Source organism: Salmo salar, chromosome 07, assembly GCF_965601325.2.
Source record: "Salmo salar chromosome 07, fSalSal1, whole genome shotgun sequence".
Taxonomy (NCBI): domain Eukaryota; kingdom Metazoa; phylum Chordata; class Actinopteri; order Salmoniformes; family Salmonidae; genus Salmo; species Salmo salar.
This window is the reverse complement of record NC_138297.1, coordinates 51,682,767-51,705,726: the sequence shown is the minus strand read 5'-3', so window position 1 is coordinate 51,705,726 and position 22,960 is coordinate 51,682,767. Positions and strand designations below refer to the sequence as shown.

Below are 22,960 nucleotides of genomic sequence, written 5' to 3'. Positions count from 1 at the left end.
TGCTGCTAATGGGCCTCTGTACGCCTATGTAGATCTTCCATTAAAAATCAGCCGTTTCCAGCTACAATAGTCATTTACAACATGAACAATGTCTACACTGTATTTCTGATCAATTTGATGTTATTTTAATGGGCAAAATATTTGCTTTTCTTTTAAAAAAACAGGCCATTTCTAAGTGACCCCAAACTTTTGAAAGGTAGTGTATAATGCTGTCATCTGGATGAGTCGACATTGGCACTGGACATTTCTGTCTTTAAGTGACAGAATTGTGGTTACTACAGCTGTACACATCTAGTTAATCTGCTATCAGGTCATATGGTTCCATTTGCATTTCCTATGGAGTTTGTGGAGGTTTGGGGGAAGGACAAGACCCCTGGCTCTCAAAGCTTGTCGCTCTTCCTGGCCACTGTGGACAAAACAGACAATTAACAAGGGTTAGTTCAACAAGAGTTGGCTAGGTCTCCAAAGCTGCTGTTGGTTTGTGTTTAAATATCAATTTTCTAAAGTACCTGGATTCAAGAAAGCATTAACAATAGATTTTTATCCTACAGGTATTTTAGATATCGAGGAACGCCATGTTATATGCCGAGTATTCCTCCAATTCTTGTTTCTTTGTTCAAGCTAAATAGAATGACAAGGCTCTTTGTTGAATGCACAACCACAAGGGGAAGCCTTTCCCCTATGCAACCGATGGGTCTAAATTCAACTACTCTTCTGTCAATAAGGATTTCTCCGGAAAATAAAGATCGGAATGATTCATGCATTTTTCAAGGATATCGTCTTGTGTTCATAGATTGTTTATAGATTGTGCTATTAAAACTTCCATTCTCTACTACTCCTGAAGAGCAAGGAAAAGGAATGGCCCACCACTATAATATGTGGTCTCCAGTTATGGAAATACACCATAAAAATTGAGCCAGTGCCCCCATCCAACCATCCTGGGTGGATATCAAGGCACCAACTCTCCAATTACTTTAAATGCTTCTAGTTCAAACTAGCCCTTAAGTTTCTAGAATCAAATCGGTCTTTGTTCTAGTACAGACAACATCCTTGCATCTTTGTCATGCTGCACTATTACACATCTCTGTTGAAATTGACAGGGTTATTTCCCCAAGCTCTATGATTGGCTGCAAAACCTCTGGCTTTATCTGCTCTCTCAGAAAACCAGAGTGATGCAGCGAAGCATTGTGGGAGCTCTGGAAAGTCCTGCAATTGACTTGCACCTCCTCTTACTTTGAAGGAAAAAAACGAACAGTCCTCTACCTCTCCCAGGGCATGCCAGTGCGTAATGGGCTTGCGTGGGTAGGCCAGCATCTCGTTCCAGTGGTACCTCCCCAGGCCCTCAGCATCTGGCCCCGTCCGACACACACCTATCACCTCGTTGTGGCCCACCCTGTGGACATTACGCACACACACATACACAATATCTTGAGTGCACAAAAAAATATATGACACCTAAAAGCTGAGTGCTAGTTTGATGAAATAATTCTAAACCTAGGTTTGATAATTACAGTGAATTATGTGGCTCCTGAGCATTCTGGAAAGTGGTCATGATTATATTGTGTAGCGACGCTTGCAGGATTTGAGTGAAAAGTTCTGTTGATGAAGTTCACCTCAGATCAAGTTCAACTCAAAGTTAGAACCTTACTCATTCTTCCTTCCTCCTTTGATGCAAATGTAAAAAAAATAGTACTTGTTTGTTGACTATATACACTGAGTATACCAAACATTAAGAACACCTTCTTAATATTGAGTTGCAACCCCCCACCCCCTCTGTAGCACTCAGAACAGCCTCAATTCGTCAGGGACTCTAAAAAGTGTCAAAAGCGTTCCACAGGCATGCTGGCCCATGTTCACTCCAATGTTTCTCACAGTTATGTCAAGTTGGCTGGATGTCCATTGGGTGGTGGACCATACTTGATACACACAGGAAACTGTTGAGAGTGAAAAACCCAGCAGCATTGCAGTTCTTAACACAAACCGGTGCGCCTGGCACCTACTACCATACCCTGTTCAAATGCACTTAAATCTTTTGCCTTGCCTTTTCACCCTCTAAATGGCACACATCCATGTCTAAAAAAAAACAGACCATCTTCTGCCAGCTTGCTACCCATGGCCCGGCTTGCTGTCTGAATCGCAGTGACCCCAACCAACCTCATTACTCACTGGACCCTTATGATCACTCGGCTAAGCATGCCTCTCCTTAATGTCCATTGCTGTTCTGGTTAGTGTTTATTGGCTTATTTCACTGTAGAGCCTCTAGCCCTGCTCATTATACCTTATCCAACCTTTCAGTTCCACCACCCACACATGCGATGACATCACCTGGTTTCAATGATGTTTCTAGAGACAATATCTCTCTCATCATCATTCAATGCCTAGGTTTACCTCCACTGTATTCACATCCTACCATACCTTTGCCTGTACATTATACCTTGAAGCTATTTTATCGCCCCCAGAAACCTGCTCCTTTTACTCTCTGTTCCGGACGTCCTAGACGACCAATTCTCATAGCTTTTAGCCGTACCCTTAACCTACTCCTCCTCTGTTCCTCTGGCGATGTAGAGGTGAATCCAGGCCCTGCAGTGCCTAGCTCCACTCCTATTCCCCAGGCGCTCTCTTTTGATGACTTCTGTAACCGTAATAGCCTTGGTTTCATGCATGTTAACATTAGAAGCCTCCTCCCTAAGTTTGTTTTATTCACTGCTTTAGCACACTCTGCCAACCCGGATGTCCTAGCCGTGTCTGAATCCTGGGTTAGGAAGACCACCAAAAACTCTGAAATCTCCATCCCTACCGACAACATTTTCAGACAAGATAGAACGGCCAAAGGGGGCGGTGTTGCAATCTACTGCAGAGAGAGCCTGCAGAGTTCTGTCCTACTATCCAGGTCTGTACCCGAACAATTTAAACTTCTACTTTTAAAAATCCACCTCTCTAAAAACAAGTCTCTCACCGTTGCTGCCTGCTATAGACCACCCTCTGACCCCAGCTGTGCTCTGGACACCATATGTGAACTGATTGCCCCCCATCTATCTTCAGAGCTCGTGCTGCTAGGTGACCTAAACTGGGACATGCTTAACACCCCAGCCATCCTACAATCTAAGCTTGATGCCCTCAATCTCACACAAATGATCAATGAACCTACCAGGTACCACCCCAAAGCCGTAAACACGGGCACCCTCATAGATATCATCCTACCCAACTTGCCCTCTAAATACACCTCTGCTGTTTTCAACCAAGATCTCAGCGATCACTGCCTCATTGCCTGCATCCGTAATGGGTCAGCGGTCAAACGACCTCCACTCATCACTGTCAAACGCTCCCTGAAACACTTCAGCGAGCAGGCCTTTCTAATCAACCTGGCCCGGGTTTCCTGGAAGGATATTGACCTCATCCCGTCAGTAGAGGATGCCTGGTTATTTTTTTTAAATGCCTTCCTCACCATCTTAAATAAGCATGCCCCATTCAAGAAATGTAGAACCAGGAACAGATATAGCCCTTGGTTCTCTCCAGACCTGACTGCCCTTAACCAACACAAAAGCATCCTGTGGCGTTCTGCATTAGCATCGAACAGCCCCCGTGATATGCAACTTTTCAGGGAAGTTAGAAACCACAGGCAGTTAGAAAAGCTAAGGCTAGCTTTTTCAAGCAGAAATTTGCTTCCTGCAACACAAACTCAAACATTTCTGGGACACTGTAAAGTCCATGGAGAACAAGAGCATCTCCTCCCAGCTGCCCAATGCACTGAGGATAGGAAACTCTGTCACCACCGATAAATCCACTATAATTGAGAATTTCAATAAGCATTTTTCTACGGCTGGCTTTCCACCTGGCTACCCCTACCCCGGTCAACAGCACTCTACCCCCCACAGCAACTCGCCCAAGCCTTCCCCATTTCTCCTTCTCACAAATCCAGTCAGCTGATGTTCTGAAAGAGCTGCAAAATCTGGACACCTACAAATCAGCCAGGCTAGACAATCTGGACCCTTTCTTTCTAAAATTATCTGCCGAAATTGTTGCAAACCCTATTACTAGCTTGTTCAACCTCTCTTTCGTGTCGTTTGAGATTCCCAAAGATTGGAAAGCAGCTGCGGTCATCCCGCACTTCAAAGGGGGGGACACTCTTGACCCAAACTGCTACAGACCTATATCTATCCTACCCTGCCTTTCTAAGGTCTTCGAAAGCCAAGTCAACAAACAGATTACCGACCATTTCGAATCCCACCACACCTTCTCCGCTATGCAATCTGGTTTCAGAGCTGGTCATGGGTGCACCTCAGCCACGCTCAAGGTCCTAAATGATATCTTAACCGCCATCGATAAGAAACAATACTGTGCAGCCATATTCATTGACCTGGCCAAGGCTTTCGACTCTGTCAATCACCACATCCTCATCGGCAGACTCAATAGTCTTGGTTTCTCAAATGATTGCCTCGCCTGGTTCACCAACTACTTCTCTGATAGAGTTCAGTGTGTCAAATCGGAGGGCCTGTTGTCCGGACCTCTGGCAGTCTCTATGGGGGTGCCACAGGGTTCAATTCTTGGGCGACTCTCTTCTCTGTATACATCAATGATGTCGCTCTTGCTGCTGGTGAGTCTCTGATCCACCTCTACGCAGACAATACCATTCTGTATACTTCTGGCCCTTCTTTGGACACTGTGTTAACAACCCTCCAGACGAGCTTCAATGCCATACAACTCTCCTTCCGTGGCCTCCAATTGCTCTTAAATACAAGTAAAACTAAATGCAAACTCTTCAACCGATCGCTGCCTGCACCTGTCTGCCCATCCAGCATCACTACTCTGGACAGTTCTGATTTAGAATATGTGGACAACTACAAATACCTAGGTGTCTGGTTAGACTGTAAACGCTCCTTCCAGACTCACATCAAACATCTCCAATCCAAAGTTAAATCTAGAATTGGCTTCCTATTTCGCAACAAAGCATCCTTCACTTATGCTGCCAAACATACCCTCGTAAAACTGACCATCCTACCGATCCTCGACTTCGGCGATGTCATTTACAAAATAGCCTCCAATACCCTACTCAATAAATTGGATGCAGTCTATCACAGTGCCATCCGTTTTGTCACCAACGCCCCATATACTACCCACCACTGCGACCTGTACGCTCTCGTTGGCTGGCCCTCGCTCCATACTCGTCGCCAAACCCACTGGCTCCAGGTCATCTACAAGACCCTGCTAGGTAAAGTCCCCCCTTATCTCAGCTTGCTGGTCACCATAGCAGCACCCACCTGTAGCACGCGCTCCAGCAGGTATATCTCACTGGTCACCCCCAAAGCCAATTCCTCCTTCGGCCGCCTCTCCTTCCAGTTCTCTGCTGCCAATGACTGGAACGAACTACAAAAATCTCTGAAACTGTAAACACTTATCTCCCTCACTAGCTTTAAGCACCAGCTGTCAGAGCAGCTTCCTGCACCTGTACATAGCCCATCTATAATTTAGCCCAAACAACTACCCCTTCCCCTACTGTATTTATTTATTTATTTTGCTCCTTTGCACCCCATTATTTCTATTTCTACTTTGCACTTTCTTCCACTGCAAATCTACCATTTCAGTGTTTTACTTGCTATATTGTGTGTGCTTCGCCACCATGGCCTTTTTTTGCCTTTACCTCCCTTATCTCACCTCATTTGCTCACACTGTATATAGACTTATTTTTCTACTGTATTATTGACTGTATGTTTGTTTTACTCCATGTGCAACTCTGTGTGGTTGTATGTGTCAAACTGCTTTGCTTTATCTTGGCCAGGTCACAATTGTAAATGAGAACTTGTTCTCAACTTGCCTACCTGGTTAAATAAAAGTGAAATAAATAAAATAAAAATTGTCTCAAGGCTTAACAATCCTTTAAGCTGTCTCCTCCCCTTCATCTACACTGATTGAAGTGGACTTAACAAGTGACATCAATAAGAGATCATAGCTTTCACCTGGATTCACCTGATCAGTCTATGTGTTGGAAAGACCAGGTGTTGTTAATGTTTTATATACTCAGTGTATGTGTGTACTGTACAAACATGCTTATAACCACCATATGTGTTGAATTGTGGGTGTTGTGTTGTATGGTTTCACTCACCGGTCATAGTCCATCACCATGATGGACAGGCTGACCTGTTCCACGTTCTCTGGGGGGATGTCAAAGATGATGGCCTCGTTGTACACCGGGTTCAGTGTGCTTTTCTTGGTGGTAGTTTTCCGCTTCTTCAGTCTCCGTCCATCACAGAGCAGGGAAACCTTTACATAGGGATCTGTGTGCCACAAATAGCATCTCCATGAAGTCAGTCATGTAGATTGCAGGTAAAGGCAACCAGTGGGGTGTATTCAGGCTTCCCCAAATATTTGACCAATAAAAAAAAAGATATATAAATCATTTATCTTTCGTCTCTCTCTGTGTTTTCATAATTTTCCATCAATTCGCAAGTGGCTGAATCTCACTGGAGAAATCATCCGAGATAGGAAAACAGCACCTTTCTGTCTCAGTATGTGTAGCCCATGTTTCTGATGCTGTCTGGACCAAAAGACTATAACATGTTGGGGAGATGGGGATTTGGACTCTGTACAGGTCACTGATTATGAAGGCCATTTTAATCTAACTATAAATGAATACGTTGTGCCACTGACCTGAGACTACTGAAGTTCAATATGTAGCCTAGTAGTTCATTGTTGCCAATGCTAGGAAGTTAGGCTAGCAAGCATTTTAGCTAGGTAGCCTATGACAATAAAAATTAAAAGTGTACTTTATGACAGAGCCATAGACCATTTTGCCAACATGAAAGAGAGGAGGATGGCATTGGAGTTAGGGTTGCATATTTTCTCTGTATTTTTCAAATGTTCCATCCTGAGAATAAATGTTCCATCCTTGGGCGGTAAATCTCGGTAACCGGGTTCCTGCCAATCAACCCTAATTGGTGTTCAACTAGTCTACAAGTAGGGTGAGTCAAAATGTTTTGTTTAACTTGCGCGCACATGCACGTACACACACACACACACACATACACACACACAGACAGAAATACATACCATGGACTGCTACATGATATTTAGCAACATTGATTGGACTAAATTGTTTTTGGTATCTTTAAGTTGGTTTTCAGTATATTAAACTATTATTAAACTAAGCATATATAGCCTTGTTGATTGGATGATATTTAAATGTTTCAGTATAAATGGTGCTGGAACAGTGGAGGCAGTGCTCCCGTTGTCTTTGTGCTGACTTGCGGTAACTCCGTGGTTCTAAATCACTAGTTGTTTCATAACTGTCGAAAACATTAAGTTGCTTGATCATGCTGCAGGTGATAGAACTGTTTGTTACATGCAATATTTGCTTCCTGGACTTCACCGGACAGATGTTGCTCTCCGGTTTTATGATGAAACTAACATATGTGTAGTTGATTTTTTTCCGCCACTGTGTGACTGTTGTCACGGCCTTTTGTATATCATGGTGGTGTATGAATGAATGGGTTATAGAGCAAACAATGCAATTATCACAGCATAGGTTGCCATACGGCTTTTTTACTGGCTTGGCTTGCTCAGTGATTTTATCCACGCACAGCTACTGATGGCAAAATTGAATTATTCAGTTTGGCTAAATTCAGTGATATTTTTTTGACAAGGTAAGTCAAATGTATCTTCTATTACATTTTCATCACAAACAGTGACAACACATGAAAGAAGTATCTTCCTGCCTACTCTTATCTAAGGCACAGCATGTTGCCTCACGTAACTATGCCTTCTGATTCATTGCTTGCTCCTTTAGAGCTTTACAGTCGTCCCTCATTGTTATTTGGAGAACCATCATGTTTTAAAGCCCAGCCTAAATGGCTGCAAGTTTTGTCTTGTTGCTGTGGTTGTTACCTGAGGAGCCAGTGATGTCCATGGCTTTGAGGTTCCGGCACTTGATGACGGTCAGTGTCATCCGTCCTGCTGTGGGCAGGTAGCATAGAGAGTACATGATCTCGCCCAGATCCACACTCTCCTGGAGAAAGACAAGGAGAATACTGCATCAAGGAAAGGGCACTGTTGCTGTAGAATAACTCTTTTAAGAAAGCAATTAGCCCAAATTGCTTTAGACAAAGTATGAACACCCAGAGGTGTCCTCAAAACTGAGAAAGAACATATAGATTTTCTTACAATGGGTGATTCATCACGAAACTAGAACAAATCTAATTTGTAAGCATTACCAGCAGAGTGAATGTGTATTCAAAATGGTCGCCCTCGGCTAGTGATTTCGCAGGATGTACAAAAATATGAGTAAAATGAGGACTGTGATTGGTCACATTCAGGGTTTTAAAGCGCTACCACTTCTAAATATTTTGCTGTGCTAATTTTAATTTGGGAGCCCCGGTGCGCATCGAAAAAAATCTGCTAGATAATAATTGTTGTAATGATTAGGCTTCGCTGTTCCACTGTTTCCGAGTGCCCTAGATATTTGTGACTGTGTTGGTTGAACCATTACTACAGCGAAAACTGTTTGTGTCTAGCCCAAACCATTCAAATGTTTTGACCCATATTACCGGTGCGACATTGAATGATCTGGCATCCGTCGGCAACACCTGGGCAGATGTTGTGGGTCATTCTTAAACTACTCACGGGCTGTTAACACCTTGTTCAGTCATGTTACCTCATTAGCTAGCTAGCTAACAACCTGATACAAATGTCAAATATGTCAACAATTCTTCCTCCAAAGGACCAATTCTATGGATTACATTTTGTGAAAATCCCCAAAGTAATGGTCTTTTTTGGTTCTAGTGTCTTGAGGAATCACCTCAATACAATGAGTTTATGGATTAGTTTAGACTGGAGCACTACTGTAGTTTGAGCAAAGAGCATCAGATGGTCTGACTTGAAAGAGAAGAACATTACTTGATGTACTGACGTGGTGTGCTTGTATTGATACCTAATCGGAGTTAAAAAAAAGTCCCCTAAGGTGGCACTCCAGAGATAAGATTTGATTGGCCAACCAGTGAACACAGGAGGACTGACTGGGAGGCATCTCACTAGTGCCCTGATGTTTGTTTAGTGTGTTTACATACACTCTTACAAAAAAGGGTTCCAAAATGGTTCTTTGGCTGTCCCCATATGATAACCCTTATTGGTTCCTGGTTGAACCCTATTTGGTTCTAGGTAAAAGTCTTTTGGGTTCCATATAACCCAGTAGGGTTCTACCTGGAACATAAATGGTTCTACCTGGTACCAAAAAGGGTTCTTCAAAGAGTTCTCCTATGGGGACAGCCGCAGAACTCTTTTAGGTTCTAGATAGCACCTTATTTTCTAAGACTGTAGTTAGAAATATAGCTGTGTATTCTTGCAGAATGTCACCATACAAAAATACACTTAGAATAAGGGTGGCATAAGAGTTGCTCTCCATGGACAGAATCCTTACTTGAGATACGTTTGCGCAAAGTCTACCAGTGTCATCAATGTATTGACATGCAGGAGTTTCACAATAACAATGTAACATATGAAACAGAGGATGTCTTCCCAGTCCTAGAAGATCTCACATACAGCCAATAGGACTTCCCAAACCCAGCTCCTCTGGCCATTCAGCAGATGTTCTGCACATCATAACAGAGCGTGAATACCCCCCCCCCAGCCCTCCAACCATGGTGTGTTCCAAAGCACCACCCCCACCCACCTAACCATTGTGGGGTCCAACTGCCTTTGTGTCCCCTACTGTCAATCTCAGCATGGACACCCACACAAACAGCTGCAAGGCGGGAAAAACTCAACGTCTCATCAAACCGTGACCCTCATAGGCGAGGGGGGGGGGGGTTGTTTTTGGCATTGACCCCCCTCCCATTTCCCTGCCTTGTTTCTACCCATGCTATTGACACAAAAGGTCACATGCATAAAAATACATCAATCTAGCCCAGGGAAATTAGGTTCTGAAATACAATACATACAATCTTCAGCTGAATGTAATGTAATTTGTTGTGGCAAATTACTTTCATGCAATTTTGCTTCCACATTAAATAGAAAATTGCTTGAGGTGTAAATACACAGAGGGTTTTTCGAATTAGGCTAACCTCTGAATTTCTTGTGTTTTTTTCTGTTCATATGTAGTTGCACACTCGTTTTTTAGAGAATTCAAGGAAGGAGGCAACACAAAGTACACATTACTTTGGTACACCAGAGCACATGATAGAGGTCTGTAACATCAGGAAAACAAGTTTCTCTCAAGAATAATCAATTAATTGTTGTCAGACGGTGATGAGTAAAGTCACCATAAATGATCGTCGCCAAATACATTCCATAAAGGATGACACTTTTAATAGGACACTCATTAATGTAAATTAAAAAAGGTGGAATGAAACACTGTCAAAATAAAATGTATGGCAAACTGCATTTGCTATGAGTCCTTATCCATTCAAACATCCTTATCCTCATTCCCCTCTGTTGGATGGCAATTCAGGCAATGTAATTGCCCAGAGACATAAACTAAATCAATGCAGGAAGGTGAGATAAAAGGATCCCAAGATAGACATAAATAACAACCGAATACCAGACAAAAGATATGTCTAACCATCAACAACAATGTAGGGAGATAAAATAGATACTTGAATATTTACAATAATTGCTTAATTTTTCTTCTGTCCTGTCGGCAATCTTGAAAGAAGTCTCACATCATATTCAATAGCCCAGCTCAATTGTTGCTCTCATGTTCAACACTATCAACCACAGTCAAAGTAGCAGTAAACTTGATGTCTGTATGGATGCTCAAGCTTTTGAACGTGCAATTTCCTCACAGCACACACAGCACACACATTATGTAACACAAACAGTATAAACTTCCTGGAGACAAACTACACGTTGAAGTAAACACCATGGCTGTTGACATGGGCTAACTGCATTAATGCCCAGCCAGTCCCCCTCCAATGGCTAAGAACCCAGTCTTTAAACCCACCTAAACCTGCCTTTCAAGTTAATCCACTCTTGTTCTGTTTTCCACAGTATACCGTTCAGAGATAAACTGATTAATTAACCCTTAATCCATCTCCATGACCATCAGACACAATAAATACCACCGAAACACACAATAATATTCATAAACAGAAGCTGTTGAGTAAACAAACTGTGATAACGCTACCGAGTAGTAAGAAGTATGTGGGCTCAGATAAAACTGCACTATCATACCCAAGTATGTCTTTGAAGGGATAAAGGTGAGGAACAAAGGAGAATTGTGCCCATGGCTATATTTAAGTCTACAGTGTGTACTTCAGTTTTTGGAGGTGTTGTGTGGGTGCTTGGATTGTAAATTCACTGCTCCTGGCAATGGGGTTATACAACACATGCAATTTACCAGTCATGTGATACAGTGCTGATGATTCCAGGACTTAAAACCTCATCCAATCAATTAATTCACAGAGACTTGAAAATGGAGAGATCATTGTCAAGTGTTTCCAAAAATAAGTCAGATCATGTGCAGTGCACAACCCCATCAGGAATGATGCAAATGTTAACTACGGCAGACTGACCACAGCTCCACCCTGAAATCTACTCCACCATCATTGAGTCATTTTTGAGTCATTTAGTGGACGCTCTTATCCAGAGCGACTAACAGTTACGACTTACTGATCCAATGATCTCCACACATACTGATATCCTCCATGTACTACACATATCTCAACTAGCTGAGGCCCAGCCCACTCACCGTGGTCGCGGCGTGAATGTCCTTCCACACCACTGCCTCCCTCGAGAGGTCGGAAAGCTCGAAGAGGTTGTCCACCACCACCTCGCCGATCATGTCGTGGCTGGTGAAGCGGTCAAAGTCGTAGACACTGAAGTGCAGTTTGCGGTTGCACAGCTGGTCGTACTCCACGGGGAAGCAGAAGGCCTCGTCGAACGTGGGGTTGAGTGTCTTGCGGTGGACACGCGTCTGGAACTTCTTCTGCCTCTCTGGCAGCAGGTAGATCTTGACGTAAGGGTCGGAGGTGCCAGTGAAGTCCTTGGCCGGCAGTTCCAGGGCCTTGAGGATCGTGACCACCAGCGCCTGTTCCTCGTAGTCGTAGAGCAGGGAGAAGCTCAGCTTACCGCACGTCTCCACCGGCTCCTGGGTCCCGTCCTCGGAGTCCACAGACTTCTGCTTGTAGAGCTCGGGCTTGATGCGGCCGATGCTTACAGTGGACGACTGGCGGATGGGGAGCGTGTCCATGCTGAAGTCCACACTTGTCACGTTCATCTGGCGAGGCAGATGGCGGCGGAATGAATTGTGCCTGTTGAAAAAGGACATTAGTCATCTATAGTTCCTGGTACCTTTCAATAGGCAGGTTTCCATTGACCCAGGGTTATTAGACAAAAGCAATGTCGCAAAAAAACAACGACATTGAGACGTGTAATGGAAATGGCAGCTATGGAAATGTACTAAAGATTGACAACATTTGGATCTGTTTGACAGGGTGGATTTTTCTTTTAACTTTATTGCGGCAAATGATAATGGAAACTGTGTTTTTCGAATAAATGATGATTTGCTAAATTATTTTGAAGGTATGTGCGGCACGTGATGTCATCACAGAACTATAAAACTCCACTCCACATTTCATTGTAAATGCATATTGGTGGATAAATCTACCTTTTCAACTATTCAAATAATGTTTCTTTGCAGGACAAGGATTCTTCTGACTTTCAAGAATTCCTGAATTGCATCGCCTTGTTTTTCTGGTTGGCTGGATGGAAGTTTCACCATCCAATTATCTACATGAGCGCAAATTTCACCATGGCATGGACCTTGGCAATACATTGGCAAATGAGAATACGGCAAATATTAGTAATTTCTTGCATTCTATTCATGCTGGCTTTTGTGGGCTACCTGAGACATGAAACAGATAGGTGGGATGGCATACAAGCTGTCGTCAATTTTCCTATATGGATAATGTGAACACTTCAACCACTTAGACCCAAAAAATCTAAGGAAACAGTTAAAGGAAACATAGTTAGTGATTCAGGAGAGAGAAGTTATTAAATCTTACTCTTATTGAAATGTTGGAAACCAACAGCATCCATAAGACAAACGATGCATGGTTGTGTGTGCGACTGCTATTCTTTTTTCATGTTGATGATACTAGTTTACTATTCTTCAGAAGTGTTTTTACAATTCCTTGTTTCATCTTGTAGTTCTAGCATTACTGTTGATAGGAAAATGTTAGTGATTTTTTTTTTTTTTACACTTTAATGTTGTCAAGCTATTCTCTCAGCATTAACGAGAAAGATGTTACTGGCTTTGGGTTTGAAGTGATGGAGTTACTTTATGGTTGAACTCTTACGAAGCACAGAAGCTACGTGACTGAGTGAGTTGTTTTTCACAGGACTTCTTTTGGAAAATAACATTACCTGGGATACTGCGAGCCCAGTTCCATGTACTGTTAATGATGTACATACTTTGAGCAAATCACTGCTCTGTACTTCTCCTGGTTGTCACCTAGCAACTGATAACCCCTGTCCGCCCTACTGACGCCAATAAGAAGATCACATTAATCCGACATGGTTAGTATTGGTACAAATTATATAAATCTAGGAAACATAACACATATGGGATATGAAAAAAACATCACATTATATTCAAACCTCATATGAAGAGGTGCTTGCATGTTCTAACATATTTTCTGGGACATAATAAGACACAATGTTCTTTGTGAAGGATACTTTGGGTGTCCTATTACTTCAGACAAGGGACATCAATTTACAACCTCCCATGATTCCTACAGTTGTTAGAACATTCAGTAAATGGCATCCAAGAGGATGAATAGTATTCACTGGAAGAGTTGATAATGGAGGAGGCTGACGGATTTCATCCACATTTGCCCAAAGATTCCTCTCTGTTGTGTCAGCCCCGACCCAGAATCAGTTTTAGCAGGCCTGCCATCCCAACTCCAGTAAAGACATTCACTCTTTCTCTACCTCTCCCTACATACGCTTCTTCTCCAGAGCCACATTCATTATTTTCTTCCATAAAATAACCAATTTTCTATCCTCTACTTTCTCAATCTTATAGGATCAGGGATGGGCTCTCAGTCTCAATACTCACATTGAGCCTGTGTGGCTCAGTTGGTAGAGCATGGTGCTTGCAATGCCAGGGTTGTGGGTTTGATTCCCATGGGGGACTAGTATGAAGAAAAAGTACACAAATGTATCCATTCACTACTTTAAGTTGCTCTGGATAAGAGCATCTGCTAAATGTCAGTTAAGAACACATTCTTATTTACAATCAAGGCCTACCCCAGCCAAACCCTAACCCGGATGACACCCTATAGGACTCCCAATCATGGCGAGTGGTGATGCAGCCTGGAATCGAACCAGGGTCTGTAGTGAAGCACGTAGCACTGAGCTAGAGTGCCTTAGACAGCTGCGCCACTCTGGAGCCCCCCCAAAATATGGTACTTCTCGCATGTGTCCGAGATCTCTGTTTCCGCCCGTAAAAAAGGAACCAATGAAAATGTAAAAATCTTTATCTCTCGTAGGGAGGAATGTTGTACACTAATAAAACAGCATGACAAATCTCCAGTCTCATACCACCTGTCGCTGTGCATGGATGTAAGATATGATGATGTGATGTACTGATATATACTGCTCTGTAGCATTTCATCAGAGATTGGTGGAGGTATGTCTGAAAATCACAATTAGAATAGACTAGTACATTCTGTACAAGACTCTCTCTCTCTGACTTTGCCCTTGCCTTTGTTTAGAGTGTGTCTGCACAATGCATGAGCAGTGAATACTGATGTAGCTGTTGGAGAGGATCGATTTTAACAGAATGTATCTGTTGCTCTTCTCCATGGTAATCACCCACTCTGCAAGTCACATGGTTGCAAATCCTCATCGTTTTGCCCTGAAGGCCAGAGTGACACCAAGCGTCTCCTCCCACCTCGTCTCGCATTAATATATTGTCCACGTCTCCTAAAATGGATGCTTCATGCAGTGTATCATCATCAAATTATTCCTAATTACTTGGGTGTACTATAGATGCAGTCCTTACTTGTGTTGTGATTGTGATGATTTGTATTGAAAATTTGTGCTTCAGATTCAGCCGAACTGATACATACAGTGGGGGAAAAAAGTATTTGATCCCCTGCTGATTTTGTACGTTTGCCCACTGATGAAGAAATGATCAGTCTATAATTTTAATGGTAGGTTTATTTGAACAGTGAGAGACACAATAACAACAAAAATATCCAGAAAAACGCATGTCAAAAATGTTATAAATTGATTTGCATTTTAATGAAGGAAATAAGTATTTGACCCCCTCTCAATCAGAAAGATTTCTGGCTCCCAGGTGTCTTTTATACAGGTAACGAGCTGAGATTAGGAGCACCTGTAAAAAAGACACCTTTCCACAGAAGCAATCAATAAATCAGATTCCAAACTCTCCACCATGGCCAAGACCAAAGAGCTCTCCAAGGATGTCAGGGACAAGATTGTAGACGTACACAAGGCTGGAATGGGCTACAAGACCATCGCCAAGCAGCTTGGTGAGAAGGTGACAACAGTTGGTGCGATTATTCGCAAATGGAAGAAACACAAAAGAACTGTCAATATCCCTCGGCCTGGGGCTCACCTCATGATCTCACCTCATGGAGTTGCAATGATCATGAGAACGGTGAGGAATCAGCCCAGAACTACACGGGAGGATCTTGTCAATGATCTCAAGGCAGCTGGGACCATAGTCACCAAGAAAACAATTGGTAACACACTACACAGTGAAGGACTGAAATCCTGCAGCGCCCGCAAGGTCCCCCTGCTCAAGAATACATATACATGCCCGTCTGACGTTTGCCAATGAACATCTGAATGATTCAGAGGACAACTGGTGAAAGTGTTGTGGTCAGATGAGACCAAAATGGAGCTCTTTGGCATCAACTCAACTCGCCGTGTTTGGAGGAGGAGGATTGCTGCCTATGACCCCAAGAACACCATATCCACCGTCAAACATGGAGGTGGAAACAATATGCTTTGGGGGTGTTTTTCTGCTAAGGCGACAGGACAACTTCACCGCATCAAAGGGACGATGGACGGGGCCATGTACCATCAAATCTTGGGTGAGAACATCCTTCCCTCAGCCAGGGTATTGAAAATGGGTCGTGGATGGGTATTCCAGCATGACAATGACCCAAAACACACGGCCAAGGCAACAAAGGAGTGGCTCAAGAAGAAGCACATTAAGGTCCTGGAGTGGCCTAGCCAATCTCCAGACCTTAATCCCATAGACAATTTGTGGAGGGAGCTGAAGGTTCGAGTTGCCAAACGTCAGCCTCGAAACCTTAATGACTTGGAGAAGATCTGCACAGAGGAGTGGGACAAAATCCCTCCTGAGATGTGTGCAAACCTGGTGGCCAACTACAAGAAACGTCTGACTGTGATTGCCAACAAGGGTTTTGCCACCAAGTACTAAGTCATGTTTTGCAGAGGGGTCAAATACTTATTTCCCTCATTAAAATGCAAATCATTTTATAACATTTTTGACATGCGTTTTTCTGGATTTTTGTTGTTGTTATTCTGTCTCTTACTGTTCAAATAAACCTACCATTAAATTAAAGAATGATCATTTCTTTGTAAGTGGGCAAACGTACAAAATCAGCAGGGGATCAAATACTTTTTTCCCCCCACTGTATATATTTAGATATTCGTAGCCCTTTCCTGCAGTCAAATGACCTAGTGGCCTCATGGGTGAAATGTTATTACTATTTTTCATAATTTCCTAATTAATAAACATTATAAAAAAACAGCTGAAAATCTGGTGTTTCTATGTCAAACTGTTTTGTTACACTTCAGTCTTCAACAATGTATATATTAAGTGTAATATTGGGATGCAAACTCCAAATTGAATACATTTCAAATCTATATCTGACATGGTACAGGTGTCTTATTTTTTTTAAGCCTCTAACCATCTGTGTGATGTGTACACATTTGTTTCAAAGTAGATTTGTATAAGACTACCAAACCCTGACCCTGATTTAGCCCACTGCAGTAAAATGTTTTAAGTGTCTTACTCTGAGAGCACTGGGAAACATACTTTCAAGAGAAAAACAGTAACATGATGATAGACCTGCCATCAACTCTACTGATCATACTTTTCAATCACATACAGTGCCTTGCAAAAGTATTCATCCCCCTTGGCGTTTTTCCTATTTTGCTGCATTACAACCTGTAATTTATGTGGATTTTTATTTGGATTTCATGTAATGGACATACACAAAATAGTCCAAAAATTTTGAAAAGTGCTGCGTGCATATGTATTCACCCCTTTGCTATGAAGCCCCTAAATAAGATCTGGCGCAACCAGTTACCTTCAAAAGTTACATAATTAGTTAAATAAAGTCCACCTGTGTGCAATCTAAGTGTCACATGATCTGTCACATGACCTCAGTATATATACACCTGTTCTGAAAGGCCCCAGAGTCTGCAACACCACTAAGCAAGGGGCACCACCAAGAAAGCGGCACCATGAAGACCAAGGAGCTCTCCAAACAGCTCAGGGACAAAGTTGTGGAGAAGTATAGATCAGGGTTGGGTTATAAAAAATATCTGAAACTTTGAACATCCCACGGAGCACCATTAAATACATTATTAAAAAATGGAAAGAATATGGCACCACAACAAACCTGCCAAGAGAGGGCCGCCCACCAAAACTCACGGACCAGGCAAGGAGGGCATTAATCAGAGAGGCAACAAAGAGACCAAAGATAACCCTGAAGGAACTGTAAAGCACCACAGCGGAGATTGGAGTATCTGTCCATAGGACCACTTTAAGCCGTACACTCCACAGAGCTGGGCTTTACGGAAGAGTGGCCAGAAAAAAGCCATTGCTTAAAGAAAATAATAAGCAAACACGTTAGGTGTTCGCCAAAAGGCATGTGGGAGACTCCCCAAACATATAGAAGAAGGTACACTGGTCAGATGAGAATAAAATGTAGCTTTGGCTATCAAGGAAATTGCTATGTCTGGCACAAACCCAACACCTCTCATCACTGTGAGAACACCATCCCCACAGTGAAGCATGGTGATGGCAGCATCATGCTGTGGGGATGTTTTCATCAGCAGGGACTGGGAAACTGGTCAGAATTGAAGGAATGATGGATGGCGCTAAATACAGGGAAATTCTTGCGGGAAACCTGTTTCAGTCTTCCAGAGATTTGAGACTGGAATGGCGGTTTACCTTCCAGCAGGACAATGACCCTAAGCATACTGCTAAAGCAACACTCGAGTGGTTTAAGGGGAAACATTTAAATGTCTTGGAATGGCCTAGCCAAAGCCCAGACCTCAATCCAATTGAGAATCTGTGGTATGACTTAAAGATTGCTGTACACCAGCGGAACACATCCGTCTTGAAGGAGCAGTTTTGCCTTGAAAAAGGGCAAAGATCCCAGTGGCTAGATGTGCCAAACTTGCGGAGACATACCCCAAGAGACTTGCAGCTGTAATTTCTGCAAAAGGTGGCTCAACAAAGTATTAACTTTGAGGGGGTGAATAGTTATGCATGATCAAGTTTTCTGTTTTTTTGTGTTATTTCTTGTTTGCTTCACAATAAAAAAGATGTTGCATCTTCAAAGTGGTAGGCATGCTGTGTACATCAAATGATTCCATTTCCCCCAAAAATACATTTTAATTCCAGGTTGTAAGGCAACAAAATGGGAAAAATGCCAATGGGGGTGAATACCTTCGCATGCCACTGTACAACAAGTCCTCCCCTTCTTTGAATCTTTCGTTATGTTATTTTTTCCCGTAGATGAAAAGCTTGCAAAAGCATCTGAGGGAGATTCAACCCTAAAAGTGATGAGAGACACTATTTAATTAGCTCTGTCTGCCACCTTCGTCAGTGTGTAATTCGTGAAAAGTGCCAGGCTCGATAAATTGCATCAACGTTCCTAATGACAAACTAAAGCAAGTGTCAATAATGGCTTCCTGCAGGAGATGGAGTGCAGCTGCTCAGTGGGTCTCAGTAGGACGAGTGCCTCGCAGCACATCAGTTCTCAACCTGCGGTGGCGCTAATTACAGACGCGCTCGTTTAAACACAGTCCCCGAAAACAAAGAGAAGAGGAGCTGATTGTTTCATTACCGGGGTCGCTTACCGCTGTTGCCATGGCAGCGTGACTCACGCCCGCCCAACACAAGACGTGGCCTGGGGTGATTACAGGGTTTTTGTGTGTGTGAGGAGCAAGGGGGCGTGCTGTCGCCCCATTGATGAGCACCATGGGAGATGTTCCTTCAGCTCATCTACTGAGCGTCCAGTTTGCACGTGTTGTGCCATTTTAAGGTCATTCGTCACAAATTCTCCTGAACTGTCTTATTGACATTTGTCATGGCTATACTTGATGTGTACAGTTCAAGTGTCATCATTTGCCACTTGATGTCACCTGTCATTTGCTTGAAAGCATCATGTACATAATCTTCACTCACAGGAGGTTGGTGGCACCTTAAATGGGGAGGACGGGTTCGTGGTAATGGCTCGAGCGGGATAAGTGGAATGCTATCAAATACATCAAACACATGGTTTCCATGTGTTTGATGCCATTACATTTGCTCAGTTCCAGCCATTATTATGAGCCGTCCTCCCCTGAGCAGCCTCCACTGCCTTCACTATAGGTGTGCACAGCTCTGTGCATGCATATGACATAACATAACACAGAAATCCTTGGACCCAGTGCAACCAAAAATGTACACCAAAAGAATGTTAAGACCTGGAGACAGGAAAGTGACAGGGACACTACTCTGGGAGAGGTCCAATAATGTTACCTGGAGGACGAGGTGGGGTCGGTGGTCTGCCTCTGAATCTTGGCCTGCTGGCCCAGCCTCTCCCTGAGAGCCGTCTGCACCTCGGCAGGGATGTCCGGGGATGTCTGGCTGATCTTCATGGCTGCCTCTAGCAGCTTCACAGAGCTGCAACGCCCGTTCACCTTCACCACTGGCACAGGCTTCATCTCCTCCTCCATTGGTGCCACCTTGTGGAGGGGTGTGACGGGCAGGGGGGCCGGCGGAGGGGCCTCAGGGAGCCCGACACGGGGGCCATTGTCGACGTGGGACGAGAGGGCCTTGCTCCTCCAGATGGGCCAGCACAGCTTCCAAAAGACAAAGAGAGAGACTACCAACAGGGCGAGTCCACAGAAACCCACGACAACAGCAAGGAGACTGATAGAGATGTCTACGAGCGACCACAGAGATCGACAGTGACAGATAGAAAGAGAGACAAAGGGAGAGAGAGGACGGGCAAGCGATGGACGGAGCGTGACAGACAAACATGGAAGAGAAAAAAGAGAAGAGAGAAAGCAAGCTGTAAAAGAGGAGGCTGCAAATGCCCTCGTTTGGTAAAGATCAGAGGAAGTTAGAAAGTCATACAGCTTCATTCCAAGACATTCACATGGGCAGGAAAGACAAATAGCTCTTCATGGCCATATTTGATCAAGTTGACAAATCAACTTTCAGAAACCACAATCCCTTCTTCTGCAACTATATATAATGGTTCAAAGCTTTATGCACAAACCAAAATTTACCACAGGCTATTACAAAATGCATTATGCATTCCATTGTGTGCATGTTACACAATTGTATGATTTCTTATAAATAAAATCTTACAGTATACGCCTGTGTGTGGATTGCAATGTGCAGGAGATATGTTCTTTCTCACTGATATTGCACTGCATGATGTCATGTTCTTAGCTGTGTTCTGTCTCCGTGTTATTCTCTCTCCTGTTGCTCATTCACTCTCACAAGGACACATGCTTTGTGGTTCACCATCTCTAAGCCATAGCCTACATGAAAACAAGAATCCAGATCTATAGACAAAAATCAGTCCACTTTATATGAAGTGACACTAAAACCATGTATTTCTTTTTCAGGCTAATAACTTTAACAGGCATGCTAGACTGCTGAGATTTACAATTCATTTGAGTTTGTTTGCACATGTAAGTGTAGCTATGGAAATTACACAAGCTGGTAGGCCTAGGCAGTTATCACTTCATCAAGTAATATAATACATTGTGTAACTGTGTTGTAATTATCACAGATTTAATTCCATTTAGTTTAGAAGAGCAACAAACTAACAGACTGACTGACTGACCAATTGAATTTCCATCTGTTAGGCTTTTACTCAAAATCAGAGACATTATTGCACCAGAAACAACACTGCTACAGTTTTATGCAACTCACATCAACCCAGAGGGAATAATGACATGTTGTTACGATTTAGATTATTATTTCTGGTAAACTCTACAAAAAAAAAAAACGAATGTAGAATTTAGAACTGTTTCAACATCTTATCCAAGCCTTACCATAAAATTCAAAAGGCACTGATGAGTAGGCTACAATATAACTTTCGCCAAATCAATGATAAAGACATTATCAAGCAAATCACTGGGTTTATTTGACAGAAGGGGATCTATGTTTAGAACATGAACTGGTAACCAACAGCATGACTAATCTCAGACATGCCGGTCAGTTGGCGCATGGTGGAGTGAATGAATGCAAGATCACTGAGAACACATCTCCTCTTCCAACAAGCTATCGGTCACACACAATCAGACTATCACACCATCAGATTGCACACGCCAGAACCAAGCACAATGACATGGAACAACGAGCGTACACTGATGCTGCAACAGGTGCAGTCTTTTCCCTTCGCAGACACAGATGTTTCACCTGTTGAGCGTGGCTCAAAGCGACGTGAGGACACAGCACAACCTCTCCAGGATTATTAAAAATTTTAAACATGTTTTTCCCTTAGAAGTTATTCTAGTCCTATACTTAGTCGCGCATTTTGTATGATTATATTGCAGCCCTTCAAAGGGAAAGTTGAGTAAGCTGAAGTTTAACTTAACACACATTTTACTGTTTCAACTCATCATTCTCACACAACCTTGTGCAGCAGGTTGACATCGCCAGAGAAACAAACCATGACACAATAGAGGGATGCAAGCTTTAAGGAGAGGGAGAGGAAGAAAACGTTGCTTTTGACCTATTTACCTGCGCTCCCTTTACCTTGTATGTTGCTTTCCAAGGGAAATATAGCCGAGCATTTCTCCCCATCTACATGCCCCGCTAGACAGAGCTCCGTAACGATCTGAAGGGCCCTTTGGCACAAGCTGAAGTTGTCCTCCGTTCGGACACTCATGTCTCTTCTGTTAAGCCATTGCACGCTGGAGGAGCCGGGTGGGCGGTGATTCATTTGGCCACCTTGCGCGCCGCTGAGTGCAGCCTCTCCGCGCCAAAGATCAGAGCGCACGAGGCGTCCACATCCATATCCACTGCGCAATGCCGGGACTGATTTACAGCGCGCTTCTTGTGTTTGAACAAAAGATTCTTCAGCACTTAGTGTCCACCAGCCACTGTCCAATAGGAATGAAGCACCGGTTAAGCAAGACCTTAGTGTTGGAACTGCACGCTATTGCGCTGACAAATAGCCTATTTGACCTCATTAGATGTGGACTAATACCAGTGAAGCTTGACATTACTTCTGTGAATGCCCACAATTTCAAGCAGAAGCCTGAATAGTCTTCCAAATATTATTCCTGTGCCTAAGGTTTACAATAATGACATCTACAAATACTATTTTAAATTATTAAACTTGGTTGAAAAACAAACATTAGGTTCCTCAGCCTACATTATACTAGTTATTTTTGAGAGGACAAATCTTCATTTCAGAAACACATAGTCATGCTAATATCAACCTAATACCAGAATCTTAATTAGCCAGCTGAATTACCAAAAGAGCCCACAGATATTGAAAGGGCAAAGTAAGAACAGTATCAACAAAATAGTCACAGGGGACAACAAATTGAAATCCAATATGCCAGTACCAGTACAATTCAACATTTTAAATATGTGAATTACATATGCAACAACGCAATCAGTTTCACAGCCACAGAGCCATGAAAAGGTCGTTTTTTTCATGAATATTAATATATTTTGGAAACATACATGAGGCAGTTTTCACTTATAAATGAATTTATGCAA

The 22,960-nt window shown here is 43.0% G+C and overlaps 1 protein-coding gene across 1 annotated transcript; it reads right to left on the bottom strand.

The window, feature by feature from the left end:
• Positions 1 to 140: 140 nt before the first annotated feature.
• Positions 141 to 22,314, bottom strand: LOC106609485 (synaptotagmin-10-like). Its single transcript, XM_014208358.3, has 7 exons — positions 21,971 to 22,314; positions 19,748 to 20,153; positions 11,675 to 12,236; positions 7,879 to 7,999; positions 6,101 to 6,272; positions 1,264 to 1,393; positions 141 to 406 (listed from the first exon to the last, which is right to left on the bottom strand). Exons 1-7 carry the CDS (start codon positions 22,170 to 22,172, stop codon positions 335 to 337), a joined length of 1,665 nt encoding a protein of 554 aa, XP_014063833.1. The 5' UTR covers positions 22,173 to 22,314; the 3' UTR covers positions 141 to 334.
• Positions 22,315 to 22,960: the final 646 nt, after the last annotated feature.